Below are 17,425 nucleotides of genomic sequence, written 5' to 3'. Positions count from 1 at the left end.
ACTCGTATAGTTTATAACCTCTAGAATGGTCATGACCTAATTGAAGACTTAGCAAACACTGAAAAGGAAAAGAAAATATCAAAGGAGAACTTGGTATACAGATCAGGGAAATCTCACAACAGAGTGCTGTGTGGAAAAACAAAATTTTCAGTGTTCACTCTAATTATATGTGATATATCCAAATCAATGGAGGAGACAGTAAGTATAAATATACTTCTAATAAGTCTCTCAAGCAAGAAAAACACAATTCCTTTCCAATAACCAAAGCATATGTTTAATTATCTTGCAAAATGGAAACATAATTTATCTAGAATGTCTTACAATTTTAGTAAGTTTGTTCAAGAATTCTTTCTCAAAATGTTCACAGGAGCATGTTAGCATATTAAATATTTCTGATACACTAAACATGTACCAGTAAGAAATAGCTCAGAAATAAAATTACCTATCTATACAGGTTTCTTCTGTATTTTTCTAAGTTTTATTTTGTACTTTTCTAAGTTAACTCATAAAACTAGTTGTAACAGAAAAGATCGATAACTGATAGTTTTGGATTGATTTGTTTAATAGCAAATCTCATTAGTTCAGGTGTAAACTAAGACAGAAGTAAAATTATTGTAGTGAATGACACCATTCTACTGGAATAAGTGGCCCTTATTATCTAAGAAAAAATATTGATTCAACACTTTCATTATATCAGAATTAGAAATAGCTATATCAAATCATGCTATTCACAAAGAGAATATCAAGAAGCAAATTGTAAAAAAAAATGGAAACAAACAGTATAAACTAAAACTAAACAACCAAATCTAAATTTACTTGAAAAAAATATAGTCTTAATATTTATAAAACTTTTTAAAATAAACTTCACCCACCTCCAAGTGAACAAAATGAAACAATATTTAGACAAGACTGGACACTTCATTTCCCAAGAGAGGAAACATGAATGATAATTAAGTCATGACAATGTGCTAAAAATCCTTACCTACTAAAGAATATAAAATTTAAAATTTAGTGAGAGGACATATAACACTCATTGGAATAGCTATAATCAAAAATTGACAGTGAATATTGTGGGGAGTTAGGAGAATGATACAATTTATGGAGAGAACAAGCATATAATTGTATTAAAGATCAGCTTTTCCTCAAATCAATCTACTATGATTCTATTCCTTGGATCTCACAAAAGAGAAGTGAAATCATATGTATGTTGTGAATTTAAAAAGATTTCTGTAAGACTTTCTATATTATCATTCTCTGCAATAGCTAAAAAAATGGAAAAAAAAGCAAAATAACCATATGGAAAAAATTATTGAAACATATTACGTTAGTAATAAAACTAACACATTCATAGGAGTATAAAGACAAGTAAAGGACCAAACATGTATGGTGAGTGAATGACAGCAAAGGATTACAATAGCTCACACCCTAGATACATAAAGCCATACAGAATGAGGCCAAATTAATGGACCTCCAGGACATGGAAACAAGAGCTTAATTATAAGTGACTGTTATTCTTTATGTGTTATGTTTTTCTCTTTTCTCTTGTGTTGCCCTTTGGTTAATCTCATATTGTTACAGTATCCCATTTTGTTACCTGATATATTATATAGATGTTTACTTGTTTATTTGAAATAGGAGGGGAAAAATGAGGGGAGGGAGTTGGGGGAGGGAAATGGGGACAAAAACATAAGAACGGATATCAATGTGTGAGAAGTAATGCACCCTCTATCTGGTGAATATAACTGTAACCCCTCTATACATTATCCTGACAAAAACAATCAAACAAAAAAACAAAAAGAAAAAGAAAAAAGAAAAAACAATATGGTATTGCCATGCAAGCAGACATACATTTCGATGGAACAGAATAGAAATCCTAGAAGTAAACCTCACCATCAATACTAAATTGAGTTTTTAATATGCACTAAGAACACACATTAGAGAAAGGATGTTATTTTCAACAAATGATGCTGGGAAGTTAAGGCATCCAGGGGCCGAATAATGACATTAGACTCCTGGGCCAGCCAGTGTTTTTGTGGGGTGTAACAAGGATCACAGAGAAACAATTTAAAAGAAAAAACTTTGATTTTGGCTCACAGAGTCAGAGTTTGACATACATAATTGCCTGCCTCCATTGTTTCTTGGTAAATGGTAAGTTACTACATTATGGCAGTATGCCATAATGGAAAAGGCCTGTTCATTGCCTTGTAACACAGAATTAAAGAGGAAAATGCCTGGATGAGCTGATTTTGTCCTTCTGCCTACAGCTTTTTGAATTGTGCTTCACTTTCAGTGTGGGTTTTCTACTCTTACAGATTACAAATGAATGAGCTTAAAAACACCTTTACAGACACACCCAGAAATGTTCTTCAGCAATCTAGGCATCTACACATCCAATCATGCTGGCAAGTTAAGATTAAACTCACATGGCTATACTTGCCAGTCACAAAACAATGGCTAAAATATAAAGGACTATAATTACAAGGACATAGGATTCCTGATTTTTTTTAAAAATTATTTATTTACTTTTTAGGACCTAATTTTTTTTTTGCCAGTCTTGGGCTTAAGCTCAGGGCCTGAGGACTGTCCTTGAATTTTTCTCAAGGCTAGAGCTCTACCACTTGAGCCTCAGCACCACTTCTGGCTTTTTCTAAGTATGTGGTACCAAGGAATTGAACCCGGGTCTTCATGCATGCTAGGCAAGCACTCTACCACTAGGCCAAACTCCCAGCCAGGACCTAATCTTTTTAACTCAGTGAATTCTGTTATGTGTGTCTCACTGACATTAATAGTTTTTTTTAATCCACACTGTATGAATCATTTAGATAAACCTAAAATGTTTATGTATTTAAACAATTTGTCTACAGAAAGACAAGTTTTGCCATTGTGGAGTTTTCGTTTAGCTTGTGTATATGTACATATAAGATAAATATAATTATTTTCTTCAAATATTTTTATCATCTTTAAGCAGTTGTACAAAAGAATTGCCATTCACCCTAAGGAGTTTAAGAATACAGTGCACCTAGCCAGGGGCAGTAGCTCAAACCTGTAATCCTAGCTACTCAGGAGGCTGAGATCTGAGGACTGTGGTTCAAAGTTAGCCTAGGCATGAAAGTCCATGAGACTATTATCTCTAATTAACCACCAGAAAATCAGAAGTGGCACGGTGGCTCAAGGAACAGGATGGTAGCCTTGAGCTGAAGAGCTCAGGGACAGCACCCAGGCCCAGAGTTCAAGTCCCACAACAGACAAAAAAAAAAGAAATAGAGAAAAAGAGAGAGAGAGAGAGAGAGAGAGAGAGAGAGAGAGAGAGAGAGAAGAAAGAAAGAGAAAGAAAGAAAGAAAGAAAGAAAAGAAAAGAAAAGAAAGAAAGAAAGAAAGAGAAAGAAAGAAAAAAGAAAGAAAGAACAATACAGTGCACCTGGAATAATGCCATGCCTTTCTACATTCTTACCCACCCCTTCCAACCCACTCTTACTTTACTTACCTTAACTTTTAGGCTGCAATATCATAAAACAGTTAATGTTTACAATGCATCTTAATCTGTGTCACCACTTCATCATCTTCTCTCCCCTTGAACCACCCTTTCCAATATATTTACAATTCTGTGGTATATACAATGAATTCATGACCCCATTTTCCTCTTTTCTCTCTTCATTCTTCTACCCCTAATATGAAAACAAGAATGAAGAATCTAATTCTTACAGAAAATAAACATCAGATTTTATAAATGTTGCTCTACACAATTTCAAGCAAGGTCTGTCCTTTTAGATTTCAAAGTAGGTGTAGAAGTCACACAATGGCTGGAGTCCCAAGCATATACATTGTTTTCAAACCAGGTAGACATTAAGGAAGATAGAAGTAGGTCTGCCTAATGGGGAAATAAACAGCAGTTAGCAGTGACATACAGACTGTCATTGCACAAACAACTCTAAACAGAGCTATTTCCAAGCTCTCTGCTTCAGGGCAGACACAGCTGCCAAGTCCTCTCCTCCCTCCTTTATGTTCAGCAGGTGTGAATGTCTTGTGGATAGAAAAGAAGAAGTTAGCTATGGTTAAGTAAAGTTATTACTAATGGAGTTTGAGAGATTGCCAGGGCACTGGGTCAAAGAAGAAATCAAAAGTCTACATGCGCTCCTCCACCTGACAAAACTATGGATATCATCAATGGTTTTGATACACTTTTGTTACAAGTCAATTCAATAATAAAGTGACACTTTAAAATCTATTTTCTAGTTTCCTACACATAACTATTTGAATGCAATTTGATAAATTAAGATAAAAACCTTAATCTTTCCTGGAAAGTGTTCACAATTAGACAACTATAGAAATATTAGGCCATTTATTTATTCAGCTCTTAGAGTTTGCCTTTGCTAAAGCACTTACTGCCTTTTAAAAATGTGTTACTTATAGCATAATCCACAATGTCAATGCATCTGTGAATCAAGTAGGTAAGAATTTATTGGGTATATAAATGGCTGTATCAAAGGAACACTTTTTTAATCCAGAAAAAAGATTTATATACTAAGTTGTTTTTTTACTTATTTATACATGCATGCATAGGCTCAGGAAATAGATATAAATTGAGTGTCTTCTACTAGTAACAAACTGGCTGAAAAGCTGCATGTACATTAAGGAAATAATAGATGTCTTTTCTGCTGTCCTCAAGTGTACAGTATACTGGTCACAGGACATAAAATAACTAGGCAAGTAAAGAATGATCACATCAATACAATTGACAAATAGGTACTATAAATTTTACAGAAAGGATAGGTTGAGAATAATGGCAGGGGTATTTGTGTGTGTGTGTGTGTGTGTGTGTGTGTGCACAAACACGCACTTGTGTGTGTCTGCATATGTATGTGAGTTGTCTGGATTCAGCATATATTATTGGCATAAGATGATCTAACCCAGATTTCCTGAGGATATGCAGATTAAGCTGAAGAATGAGTTTGAGGGAACAAAAATGACAACATTAGGAGATAGCCAGATATACATATATATGTATATAAAACAGAAAAAAATAAGCAAATAAAGAGAATGGGTTTGAGAAGAGACTTATTTCCTTAAAAGACTCAGAAAGCAAACATAAAATTAAAAGCTGTAAGAATTCATGCATAGCATTAGCTAGCTTTACATAGGGGCAGCACTTGTAAAAACAATTAGCATAATTTCATTTGTGGGAAAGGAAGTTAAGTTCTTCCAAAATCTATGTCAGATGACCATACATCACAAAATAGTAATAAAACATACTAAATACAGAATTGGAAAACATTAAGTAAAATTTCAATAAAGTTTAATGGAAAACAAAATGATGGGAAAGAACATGGCCTACCTATGCATTATTTAGAAAAAAATTAAAGTTCAGATTAATGTGTGTCTCAGCATTTTGGAGACACACATCCTGGGAACAGTGTTGAATTTTTGACTAGCCTGAAGAATAAATATGATGCTTATTTGGATAGATTCCAAATGAAACAACTACAATGAAGAAAGGAATAGTTTACAAGGACAGAATCAGCGTGTCAGAAACTGAAGGAGAAACATTTTGGTTTACAAATATTTGAAGCATGTAAATTTAAGGGAAAATTAAATCTTGTGTGTTCAAGGTTGCACAGCTACATTCAAAAACAACAATACATCCCACTGGAAATAATGTTAATTGTTTTCCAGGAAGAATCACTTGGACAAATAATCTAAACATGGTGAGAAAACAAGGCCACCAATCAGACAGAGTGGATATTTCAGTAACCAGTAACTATGCTGGACTCCAAAATATGGAAACTCAGCTGAGCAGCAAAAAGTAGGTCAGGGCACAAGTGCAAAAATCTTCCTATTCTCTAACTATGCTTTACATTTCAAAAGCATCTTTCTGTGGATATGGGGGCCTCACTCTGGAAGTATGACATGGCAAAAATATTTCTGTATTTGGACCTATAAGATACAGTTTTGAGAGCTGAAAACACGCTTTACATTGTTTTTATAGCCTGTCATTGGAAACAACACCCTTGTTTGTTATGAAGTTTAAAAGCTATTGTATATGCATATATAAAGGATATCTCAGGGTGATGTATCAATAGTTGTGAATTTGTGTCAGAAAAAAAACTAGGACAATGAATAATATCTGGGCCAGGCTATTTTACCTTTCATTAGGTTCTAAAGAAATTGGCTGTCCTGAATGTGATATTTACCCAGAAGTCCTCTGTTTTCATATAACCTCTAGGTATGATGATTTTTCTTCTCATCTTCTATAACAGCAGTTCTGGAGCATTCTTTCTTCTTTCCTCCTCCTCCTCCTGCTTCCTCCTCCTCTTCCTCCTCCTCTCCCCTTCCCTTCCTTTTTCCTTTGTTCCCCCTTTATACTGAAGCGCGCTCTCTTTCTCTCTCTCTCTCTCTCTCTCTCTCTCTCTCTCTCTCTCTCTCTCTCTCTCTCTCTCTCTCTAAATATATATACATATACATATATATATATGTACACAGTCCACTAACTCTGCTTAACATAATTGCTTTTGATCTCTGTCTCCCATCTTCCTCATTGAAAATTTGTGTTCCTGGTTCCTGGTTATACTCTCCAACATTCCTTGGGGCAAAATTTTTGTGGGTTTTTTTTTTGATGAATCTATTAATTTCATAACATTTTCCAACATTTGGATAGGTGATGTCTTAATTCTTCCAATCATCTTGCTTCCTACTTTCTCAAACATAACTCCTATGGTCTTATACCCAAATTTGTAAGGGTCAAAATTGCAATTACTTCAATGCCTTATAATCTCAGATTATTCATTTCTAATTCCTTTTTTATTCCATTGCTTCAACTTCAAGTCCCACCAGGAATAGATTCTGAAAAGTAATCAAGCAATCAGAATGACATGGCATTCCAGTGTGTGTGTGTGTGTGTGTGTGTGTGTGTGTGTGTGTGTGTGTGTGTGTGTGTGTGTGTAGAATACAAAAAATGTGGAATTTCTCTATTCTTGGGGTTCTTGGGGTTCTGTGTGAAATGAGATGAAATCCTTGGGGCTACTGAATTATAATTGGGAAAAATCAATGAAGACATTTACAGCTGGTTGAGTAGATGATGAAAGAGTGAGAGAAGGACATTAGAGAAGACTGAAATGATAGCAGTGATTGGGTGAGGGCTCAGTGGAAATAAAGAAGAGAAAAAAAGTATTCCAAAAAGAGATGGAAAGTCTGAGCAATTCAAGGTGCTGGTGGTTGAGTAATCACTCATGCTCAGAAATTCTAACAAGTAACATTGCCAGAAAATACCTAACAAATACAGACAGAAATAAATAACAGTGAGAACTTCAAAATGTTTAATACCAGAATGGGTAAGTAGCCAGAAATTTTGGCTCAATGTTTTGAAGGGGATAAATGATAAAAAATAAACAAGATTCAAGAGTTACCGGGAAATTAAAGGAGGTCATGAAGGTGAGTAATGGAATACAAGGAGGAAAGGAAGAAAAGTTCACTGGTTGTAAGGGGAAAAGTGCAAATGATTGACTAGAATGCATTTTGTGAATAGTTTTTTTTTTTTTTCTTTTCCGTTGGTCATGGGCCTAGGCATTTTCCCTGAACTCTTCAACTGAGGGCTACCACCCTACCCCTTGAGCCACAACCCCACTTCCCATTTTCCAGTTATTAATTGAAGATAAGAGTCTCATGGTGTTTAATGCGGAGCTGGCTTTGAACTGTGATCCACAGTTCTCAGCCTATTGAATAGCTAGGATTACTGGTGTGAGCCACCATGCCAGACTTGTGAATAGTTTTTGACAAACCAATTAGCACTTGAACTTCCCTTAAGGCAACAGGAATACTCAAGAGACACTATAATAGAAATAAACTTTGTAATTTGAGTGGAAGGGGACTCAGGGTGGAGGTAAAAATGTTCAACAAAAAATGTATATCATCCTACAGTACAGTAAAATAAAATTTTAAAGCATACTAGTAAATCAATTGGAATCAGAATATTGAGACTCAAATTTATCCTCTTTGTTCTTTTGAATGCCAGGTCATGTGACTTTTGACAATCCTCAGTTCTTATTAAATCGAGCTAAGAATTAATTTTTTTATCTACTGATATTCTCTGAAGGAGCAGTTGGGGCACTTATGGAAGTTTAACTATAGTTTTACTATTTTAGGGTATTAAATAATTTTATATCAATTTAAAACTTAATATTACACCAAAGTACAAAAAATAGCTTTAACAAGGATGCCCTAATATGAGATGATGTATTTTTCATTATTTTGTAAAATGTTTATATCAACCAAGGCTGAAATTTATAAGAAAAGTAAACATTTTAAATACATAATCTTTCAACTGAAACAGAAAACCATTTTTTATTTTATTTTAATGTATAGAGGGGTTACAGTTATATTCACCAGATAGAAGGTGCCTTATTATTACAGAAAATAATTTTATACAATTTTAGAACCACTTAATGCCTTTATCTGGATAATTATTTAACGAATGCATTTTCTTGGTATGGAACTGTGGATTAAACTCAAATATGCTAGTCAAGGGATCTCACACTGAACTACTTCCTGAGCAATTGTTCCTTCTGAGATAATGTCTCTATATTTGTCACTGGCTTTCTTGGAACTCTGAATTTTTCTGCTTGTATCGCTTGAATGCTGTGATTGTAAGAATGGGCCACACTGGGCCCTTGCTGATATCTCTTGATGGATTTACATAGAAATGAAATTAAATGAAGGTGGGATGGGAGATTCAGTAAATGCTTTCATTAAACTACTTGAAACAAAACCTTGGTAGCATTCTAGTTCTTAGATCACTTTCCAAATATTCCTCTTCTATCACCTTCAGTATTTTCACTAGTTATGCATTCTCAAAATGTATTTACACATTCTGATTGAACGCATACCATTGTTTCTGAATATGACAAGAGCTATGACACCAGAATCTCAAATGCACAAATGTTACAAAGAAATGTATTGTCCCTAGAGAATAAATATAATTTCTTCCATACAAAATTATCATAGTAAAAGTGTTTTATATTGGATGCATGTGTTGTTCAAGTAATGAAAGTATTTAAGCAAACGTAGTAACTGTAATATGTTACTCATTATGACACAAGGCATTGAGAAGTTGCAAGGGAAAGCTTTAGCCTTCACTTAAATTCTAATTTGCAGGTAACTCTCTTCCTAATATAATTTAACAGAGGAAACTTCCTAAATGATGATACTTACTAGCTGTATGATCTTTGGAAGTTGCTTAACCTCTCTTTGTTGGCAGTCTCCATTTGGCCCTAACAGTAGTATCTGTCTGTGTTGTAACAATTAAAGATGAAAATTAGGAGAGCAGAACACACAATACACACCCTCATGCTTATGTTCCATACTTGAATAAACTGTCAGAATGCTTCTTGTCAGTTGTCTCATGAGAACCCTACACAAAAGGTGGCAGGGCTCTAGTAGAATGTAAAAACAACAAAACAGATGTTGTCTAAAAAATTCAGTGTTTGAAAGTCAAAATTAAAGACAGGAAGAAGTCTCAGAACTTTGCATTAAATTAATGAAACTATCAGAAGATGCATTTCTTTAATTGATGATTCATAATCCAAAGAAAAAATGATATCAAAGACTGTGCTTTAATATTATACTTTTATCAAGACTTTGGTAGAAGAACTGAGTTTCAAAGTAGATTATTTCTACCACACAGATTGTAAGAGATGGTTATGCAAGGTAGTAACAAAGTTTTTAAAATTACTAAAACTGCTTTTGACCTATTTTTATATAAAACATATTGAATTTTAAGACGTGCAAGTAGTTCTTAAGAAACAGTAATGTGCCTGGTAAGATCACAAAAAGCAATTCAAAATATGTTGAGTGTCTGTTTGAGATTTTATGTAAAATTACTGTTTGGTGTGTCATTTGTTTTGTCTAGCAGTATACTAAGCCCTGTCTCTGGAGCAAGTGCAAAACATGAAAGGAGAACATGGAATATCAAAAATTAAATATTGTGAATGATGATTAGGGCTTTGTTTGTGGATAGGACTAAAATAGCATTTATTATTTATTAGTTAAACTATAGAAAATAAAAGATATTCTATGTGAATAAAATGATAGTTCAAGTACTACTTAAGAATACCTGGGCACTGGTGGCTCATTTTTCTGTTACTGACTACTCCGAAAACTAAGACCTGAGAATCTCAGTTCAAACCCAATCTGGGAAGGAAATCCCAGTGATTTTAGTGTCCAGAAACTCTCTCCAATTAACCAGCTAAAAAGCTAGGATAGAGGTGTCACTCAAGAGGTAGAGTGCCAGTCTTGAAAAAGCTAAGCAAAAAGTGCAAGGCTCTGAATTTAAGACCCCTGTCCAAAGAGGGAGGGAGGGAGGGAGGGAGGGAGGGAGGGAGGGAGGGAGAGAGGGGCGGGGGAGAGAGGAGAGAGATAGGGACAGAGGGGGGGGGGGGGAGAGCGAGAGGGAGAGAGAGAGAAATGGGGAAAAAGAGACAGAGAGACAGGGAGAGACACAGAGACAGAAAAAGATATAGAAACAGAAAGGAAAGAGATGTGGAAGGAAGGAAGGAAGGAAGGAAGGAAGGAAGGAAGGAAGGAAGGAAGGAAGGAAGAAAGGGAGGGAGGGAAGGAGGGAGAGAGGGAAGGAGGGAGAGAGGGAAGGAAGGAATCAGTGATAGGAGAAAGGTATCTCATGGATGTAATGGAAGACACCTCATATGTATGAGTCAGAAATTGCTCTACATTTCAAGGAGGGATTTGCCTATTAAATAAAACACTCCTATATTTTCACTTAACTTTTCTAGGTTTTTCTGCTTGAATGTCATTATCTGATATTGTAGCTGAGTTTCAGTAAAACCTAAATGGTCATTCTGACCTGAGTACAAGAAGAGACTTATGGGATTACTTATGCATTCCAAAAATAAACCACTCTGTCAAACTGGAGCATAAACATTAAGGATGGCATGGTAAACCAACTCCATTTAAAGATTATCTTCACACCAACAGTATCAGCCAAGGAAAGATTATAACCTTTGCCTTCCTTTCCATGGAATATGGTATTAAATTAAAGATGATTGTGTTTAATACAAATCACTTTCAGAAAACAGAAGAAATGCATCTAAATCAACCTTCTTTCTCCATAGCAAAAATCATATTCTAAAATACCTTAGTACTTAAAATGTCTTCCACTGGATTATGCTTAAAAACTTTAGTCTCTTTCACTGATTGCAACCCTTGTGTAAACAAATCCTGCATAGTAACTAACACAAACAAGATAACAGTATATATAAACATCTCTTTGTATAGCAGCTGGCTCAATTTCTGATTTGGTGTGATCTACTACATTTGTTTTAGGTAATCATGAGGTTTACATTGTTTCTTTTACATTCTCAGCTACATGCACAAGAGGCTTTGTAGGGTAGGGGTAGATTAAGTTTTGCCGAAGATATTTTCACCAAATTGGATTTCATTTAAATTCCATTCATTGACTTAAGACTCGAGGTTTGCTAGACATTGCCTTTATAACATTATCTTCATTCCTCCCAGGAGTTAATGTTATAATTTTCATAATGTTTTTCATATTTGTATATTTTAATAAATATGAGGAAATGTCACATTAATTTTATTCTGGATGTTCTCTCTTGAGTTATTCTCCTATTAAGGAAATTGGAGATGGGGAGAGAACAAAAAGAAAGAGAGAAAAGAATAGAGAGAGAAAGAGAGAAGGAGAGAGAAATAAAGAGAGAATGAGAGAGAAATTGAGGAGAGAAAGGGTATTTTGAATACTACTGAAAGTACACCTTCGGAATATTGTTGAATATTTAACAATTGAGATAACTCAAAGCTACAGTACAATGGTAAATCTGTAACAGGAGACGCTAAAATTAATATTTGACAAAGATCATTTAAAAAGTGATTCCAAGTCAGTGAAAAGTGATTCCAAGTCAGTGACAGTTACTGGTACCCACTAGGGGTACATGCGCTCACATGTGCGCACACACACACACACACACACACACACACACACACACACACACACAGAGAAAGCACATGCATACAAACACACATAGTCACACATTCAAAGGGTTATAACTGAATGAAATATATAATGTCCAAATGTTATCATATTGTTTGTCTTTTGGCTGTGTTATATAATCTAGTTAGAAACCAGACAATTCCAGGAAGCATGGACTTTACTATCACCCCCCCCAAAAAAAAGATAAATATAAGCACTCCTGTCTTCCCATTGAAGTAGATGTATTGCAAAAAAAAAAGTCACAGTTAGATAGATAGATAGATAGATATGCTTTGTTTCTCATGAAACAAGTCCCTCATATTCAACCCCTGAACATTGATATGTATTCTTGCTTGATTTTTGTGGTGGAAGTTAAACTTCTGAAGTAATTCTGTTTACTTACTACTCATAATTCCTGTTTTATTCTTGGGAACACAGAAACCTTAAAAACAGTAGTTATATATAAAACATAAAGTCAGTTTAAGTAGTTTTATAGATTATTGCTTACTGTTTTACATCTTCCTATTTTTGTTTTTCTTTTACCAAAGTTTTCCTTAAAAGATCTCTATTGATTATCCTGACACCTGCTGGTGAGGGCACAGTTGATTCTAGCCTTCTCCTTTGAAAGACTCCCTGAATCAAAGACCCCTTAGAGATATTATTAGTGATGATTCAGTAGTAATTCATTCAGTTTAAGTATTTATAGTACATAATTTGTAGCATTCCCACACAGAAAAGTCTGAGAAACAATTTAATAATTATCTCACCTCCAATTGGCAGTCACTTGACTGAGTCTACAAATGCATATTTGTTTAGACTAACTGAAAGCTATAATTTTTTGTGGACTGTGATAAGGAAAAAAATTAGAGCAAAGGTGTTGGGCATCTTACCTACAACACAAAGAACTAAATAATAGGAATGATTTGACTTTAGACTTTATAATATCAATTTTAAACTAGTAAGCAAATAAAGATAAATTAATTAGCAATGGTAAAAGTCATCTGACTAATACAAACTTTCAAATTTTGTTACTTTTTAGACAGTACATAGTCATCATGATTTAATTCTGGCTTGAGCTGAATTTTAAAAACTACATAGGTTGATGTTTTATTTTGCAAGGATACAATATAACTATGAAATCATAAATCACACTCAAAGCTACTACATCGGCTACTGTGTCCTGTAAAAAATAAGTATCAAAAAAGTATCAGAGTTACTTTCTTAGGTTATAGAAAATTCTCCATTAAGCCTTTTTTAACTATGTATAAATGATAACATATATCCATTCCACTATTTAAAACCAAAAGTGGAAATATCTTAAGAATAAACTAAATAAAACTTTTATCTTCATGAACATCAAGGAAATTAAGACTTTGGAGTTTGGAATACTATTTTAATACAGAAAGCCACCAAACATTTGCTCAAAAACATGTTCAAAAGTACAATCAATATGTTACCTTTACCTTTTTAGAACAATCTTTTGAGTTTTAAAGGCGAAGACAAAAGTAGACAAATTCGTGTGTTCGCAACACTTTTATTTTAATGTATTTTCCCCAGTAATATAACTTTTAAATCAAAATATATATTTATTCTCAGAAAATATTTCAGAAAAACTTTTCAAAAGCAGAAACAAAGTTAGTGTGTCATGGCAGTCTATGTCATACCCAAAGAATTTACATTAGCTCAGGATAAACTTACTTCCACCTAATTACTATTTAATGGAATTTAGCATTCTAAGATGAATTTCAATATTTTCCTTAGAATCTAAAATTGATACGTTTTTCAGTGTAAAGTTTATGATTATGTCATGTACAATAACAACAAAAACCTATTAGCTCATCATAAATGTTGCTGCATTGATCCTAGTATAGTGTTATCTAAAGTGGGTTATTTTTTTGTTTTTGGTTTTTTTTAGGTATTAGTGTCTTCTCAGGTAGAATTAACTCAAAGTGGCCATTGATTATAACATGGAAATGAAATTGTGAATGATTTCTAGCATTTAGGGTATATCTACTCATTTATAAACAAGGCCAATTTGCTTTAAGAATTCAGGCACAAATTAGGCACTGGGACAGATTACATAAGATGTCACGTGCTTTCAGGCACTATATGAATATTATGAATTTTTACAGGGACCCATAATAATGAATAATTTAAGAGTTAATAAAATATTCAGTGTGACTGATCCATTGGTTTAATTTTAAAATAAAGACAACTAATAAAAAGAGTTATACTACTTTACCAAATTCCAAGCATTAATACACATAAATTTAAAAAAGAAAAGAAAACACTCACAGAGAGCATATCAATTCCTGTATGAATTCCTGGTAAATGTATACGTATACTAGGTCCAAGGAGATTGGGGCAGGCAGAGGAACAATGTAGGGAAAATTCTCTCATGGCATTAATATTAATACCAGCTTCAGTAAGTTTGCCCCAAGTTTAATTGTTTGGAACTGTCAGAAAGCTGTATCCTGCTTCTACAGAAAGGTGAGGTTACAGAAGCTGTATTTAAAAAAATAGCTAAATTAGCAAAGAGGTCTTCTCTCTAGCTGGCTTATAAACAGAGGAATCTACTGGAGAATATGAAGTGCTAAACATCTAGCTGCCCGAGCATCGTCTAAGAGGATTAAGAAACAAAAGCAGGCAACCTCTTCATGCTTGGCTTGATCAGGGAAGCAAAGAGATGTCTTCAACTTGACTGTATTTAGGAGATGAAGCTGAGAGCAGCCAGGACTAGTCTGCTTAGCCCCAGGGGCTCTAGCACTCTGGGAGTCTAGCATGGCCAGGCTTGTTAGATGCACTTTTCTCCGCTCCTTCCCAGGGGTCCTTCACCTCTGAAAGGGGACAGATGGTGGTGAGGGTGGCTGTGGCTGTGTGTGTGTGTGTGTGTGTGTGTGTGTGTGTGTGTGTGTGTGTGTGTTCCTGCTGGCAGAGGAGTCAGGAAAGAAGAGAGGAGGAGGGAAATGCCTGTTCCACGCTTTCCCTTCCACTATTTTTTTTAAGTACAGAAGAAAATTAAAGAAAGGAAGAATATTGAGGGTGAGATCCTTAGCATTTTCTTATCTCTAGGGACTTCCATGAGCAACTCTGGAATCATTACCATTCCTTAACCTTCGGTTGAGTCGCTGCCGCTGCCAGGAAACGAGAAAGACACTTTGGCAAACACCAGAGAGCCAAACACCTACACACATGCCTACAGGCTGGGGGGAAATAGCCACATCTCGAGGGGGAAAGGGGTGTCCAGGTAAGGCGCTACCCCAGGTCTCTATTGGAAAGAAGGGCTTCTAGGCAGGAACATTGGCTTCTTAGGCAAAAGTCCCCCAAGAGTCTATCTTAGTCTATACCACCGATGTGTGCACGGATCTGTGGTGTAAAATAGTCACTCCGTATCTAATCTCAAGTGGATTCGATTCGAGCTCACGCAGTGGCAAGGCAACTGCGTTCTCTGGACGCGTTTGATAATCCTGTACTGCACTCAGCTTTCCACTTGACGCTGTCTGCGAAGGGTTCTAATACCCGGCTTCCCTTTTAAAGCCAGCCACGCTCCGTTCGGTGGATACAGCTGGAAGCACACAGTTCCCCGGCTCCTCCCCACAGCCCCTACCACGGCCTTTGGCCCCTTTCCTCCTCAGCTCAACCCCGCAAGGAGACCGAGGTCAGGACTAGGGTTCCTACCCCCCCACCACAGCTCTGCTCTCGGGAAACCTGAAAGTCATCTCCACAACTCCGCAGCAGCCTCAGCCTTATTCCAGTTCTGCGGTGCCTTGTTTTGTTTTTCTTTTTTGTAGGTTTGTTTGTTTTTGTTTATAAAGCCTCTGGTTTATTTCCTTTAGCTTCCCTATACAAGTCCAGACAAGCCGGGCCAGCCCACCTTGATAACTTTTCTGCTCTCGGGTTGGGGTTGGACCTAAACGGTGGCTTGCAGCACCCCCAGATTCTCCAGGAAAGAGAGCTCCATACTCAAGAGTGTGGAGCAGAGCTGGGGGGAGAGGATACTCAGTTTGCTGGAGTCGCTGCACGCATGTGGTATTAAAGTAGGTGACCTGAAAGAAGACTACCCGCACTCCTGGCCCAAACTCCCACCGCCCGGGCGCCGGCGTGCGGCGGGTTTGGCCCCAGCCCTGCCCACGAGCACAGCACCGCTAGCCACACCGCCGCCCCTCAGCCTCTCCCGCATCCACTCGCCCCAACGCCCTGCGCGCGCTCGGCTCAGCGTTCCGGCGCCCACCACAGCCCCGCCTGGCGCCCTCAGCCAGCGTCTCGGGCTGGGAAGGGTCTGGGAAGGGTGGCGGGGTGACTCGATGGCAGAGTGCCCCCAGAAATCCCTGCTTGCTGACAACCCTTCTTCTCTACCCATCTCCCTGTCTTCCTCCTTCTTACATCACATCCCCATCCCAGCGCAACCCTGTCCACTCCGCCTGGACTTTGCTAAGCACTTTCTTGAGGGCACAGAGGGCGCGCCACCTCGTTGGCGCCGCCCTGGGCGCTCGCCACCCTCGCCAGGCTCCGAAGCCGCCTTTGGCCGCCGGCGTAGCGGCGTCTCCCCGGGGGTAGGGGTGTGTGTGTAGGGGGGGGGGGAACTCCCCGCTCGTCCCGCATCCAGAGATCCGACCCCACCTGCTCACCTTTGCCGAACTGGGGTATGCCAAGGCTGAGCCCAAGCAAGAGCCAGACGACTACCGAGCGCATCATGGTCCCTTCTCCCAGACGTGACCCTGGCTGGTCCCGGGTGCGTGGAGGAGGGCGGCGTAGCCGGGGTGGCCCTCCGGGTGGCACGAGACACCGCCCCTATTGGAGAATTCAAGAAGATGTCGTCTTCCTGCAGCTCTGGCTGAAATTCTTGGAGAGGGTGTGAGAGAGTGGCGACCGAAAAGAACGCGTCCTCTATTCCCCCCTCCGCCTGCGCTCGGCCGTGCGCGCCGAGCCGGGGAGCTCCGGGAGCCACTGGCGGCTCAGCCTTCGGCGGCGGGGTGGGTCCTGGCCGAGGCGCGGCGGGCGGGGCGCGGGCTGGCAAGGCTGCTCTGGGTCTCGGGAGCCGGGCGGGTGGACTCCAGGGCGAACCCGCTGACCCGGGCGCTGTGTGCCTGAGACTCCCGCCCCTGCGGCTGCGGGGCTGAGGACTTGGAGAACAATGAAGCGTGAGCTGGTGGGGAACGAGCCAGCGGCCCCGAGCGCACTGTGTACAAACAAGAGGCGGCGTGAGTGTGAGCCTCAGTCTGCAGGCGCGCACCCCAATCCCCAGCGCCTGCCCGTCCCCTCCCGTCGTCCCTCCCCCAGCTGCTCCCCCTCCGTCCTCCCTCCCTCCCCCCTCCTCCTCTCTTTCCTCTCTCTCCTCCCCACTCTCCCGCTACCCCTCCTTTGAGGTGGCTCCTTCTGCTGGAAGAGAAAGGGGAGACAGCTGCAGCCACACCCCGAGCACCTGCCACCACCTCC

At 38.2% G+C, this 17,425-nt stretch overlaps 1 protein-coding gene across 2 annotated transcripts in view; it reads right to left on the bottom strand.

Annotated features, from left to right (window-relative positions):
• Positions 1-17,184, bottom strand: part of Edil3 (EGF like and discoidin domains 3) — a 380,429-nt gene extending 363,245 nt beyond the window's left edge. For both annotated transcript variants that reach the window (XM_090331670.1, XM_090331669.1), the window contains exon 1: positions 16,618-17,184. In XM_090331670.1, coding sequence (XP_090187796.1) covers positions 16,618-16,684 — 67 coding nt within the window. In that variant the 5' untranslated portion in view covers positions 16,685-17,184. The remainder of the gene's footprint in view (positions 1-16,617) is intronic.
• Between the last annotated feature and the right edge of the window lie 241 nt (positions 17,185-17,425).

Source organism: Megascapheus bottae, chromosome 4 (genome assembly GCF_031878675.1).
Source record: "Megascapheus bottae isolate mThoBot1 chromosome 4, mThoBot2.hap1, whole genome shotgun sequence".
Classification (NCBI taxonomy): Eukaryota; Metazoa; Chordata; class Mammalia; order Rodentia; family Geomyidae; genus Megascapheus; species Megascapheus bottae.
The sequence above is the reverse complement of the archived record's forward strand: the minus strand, read 5'-3'. Positions and strand labels throughout refer to the sequence as shown.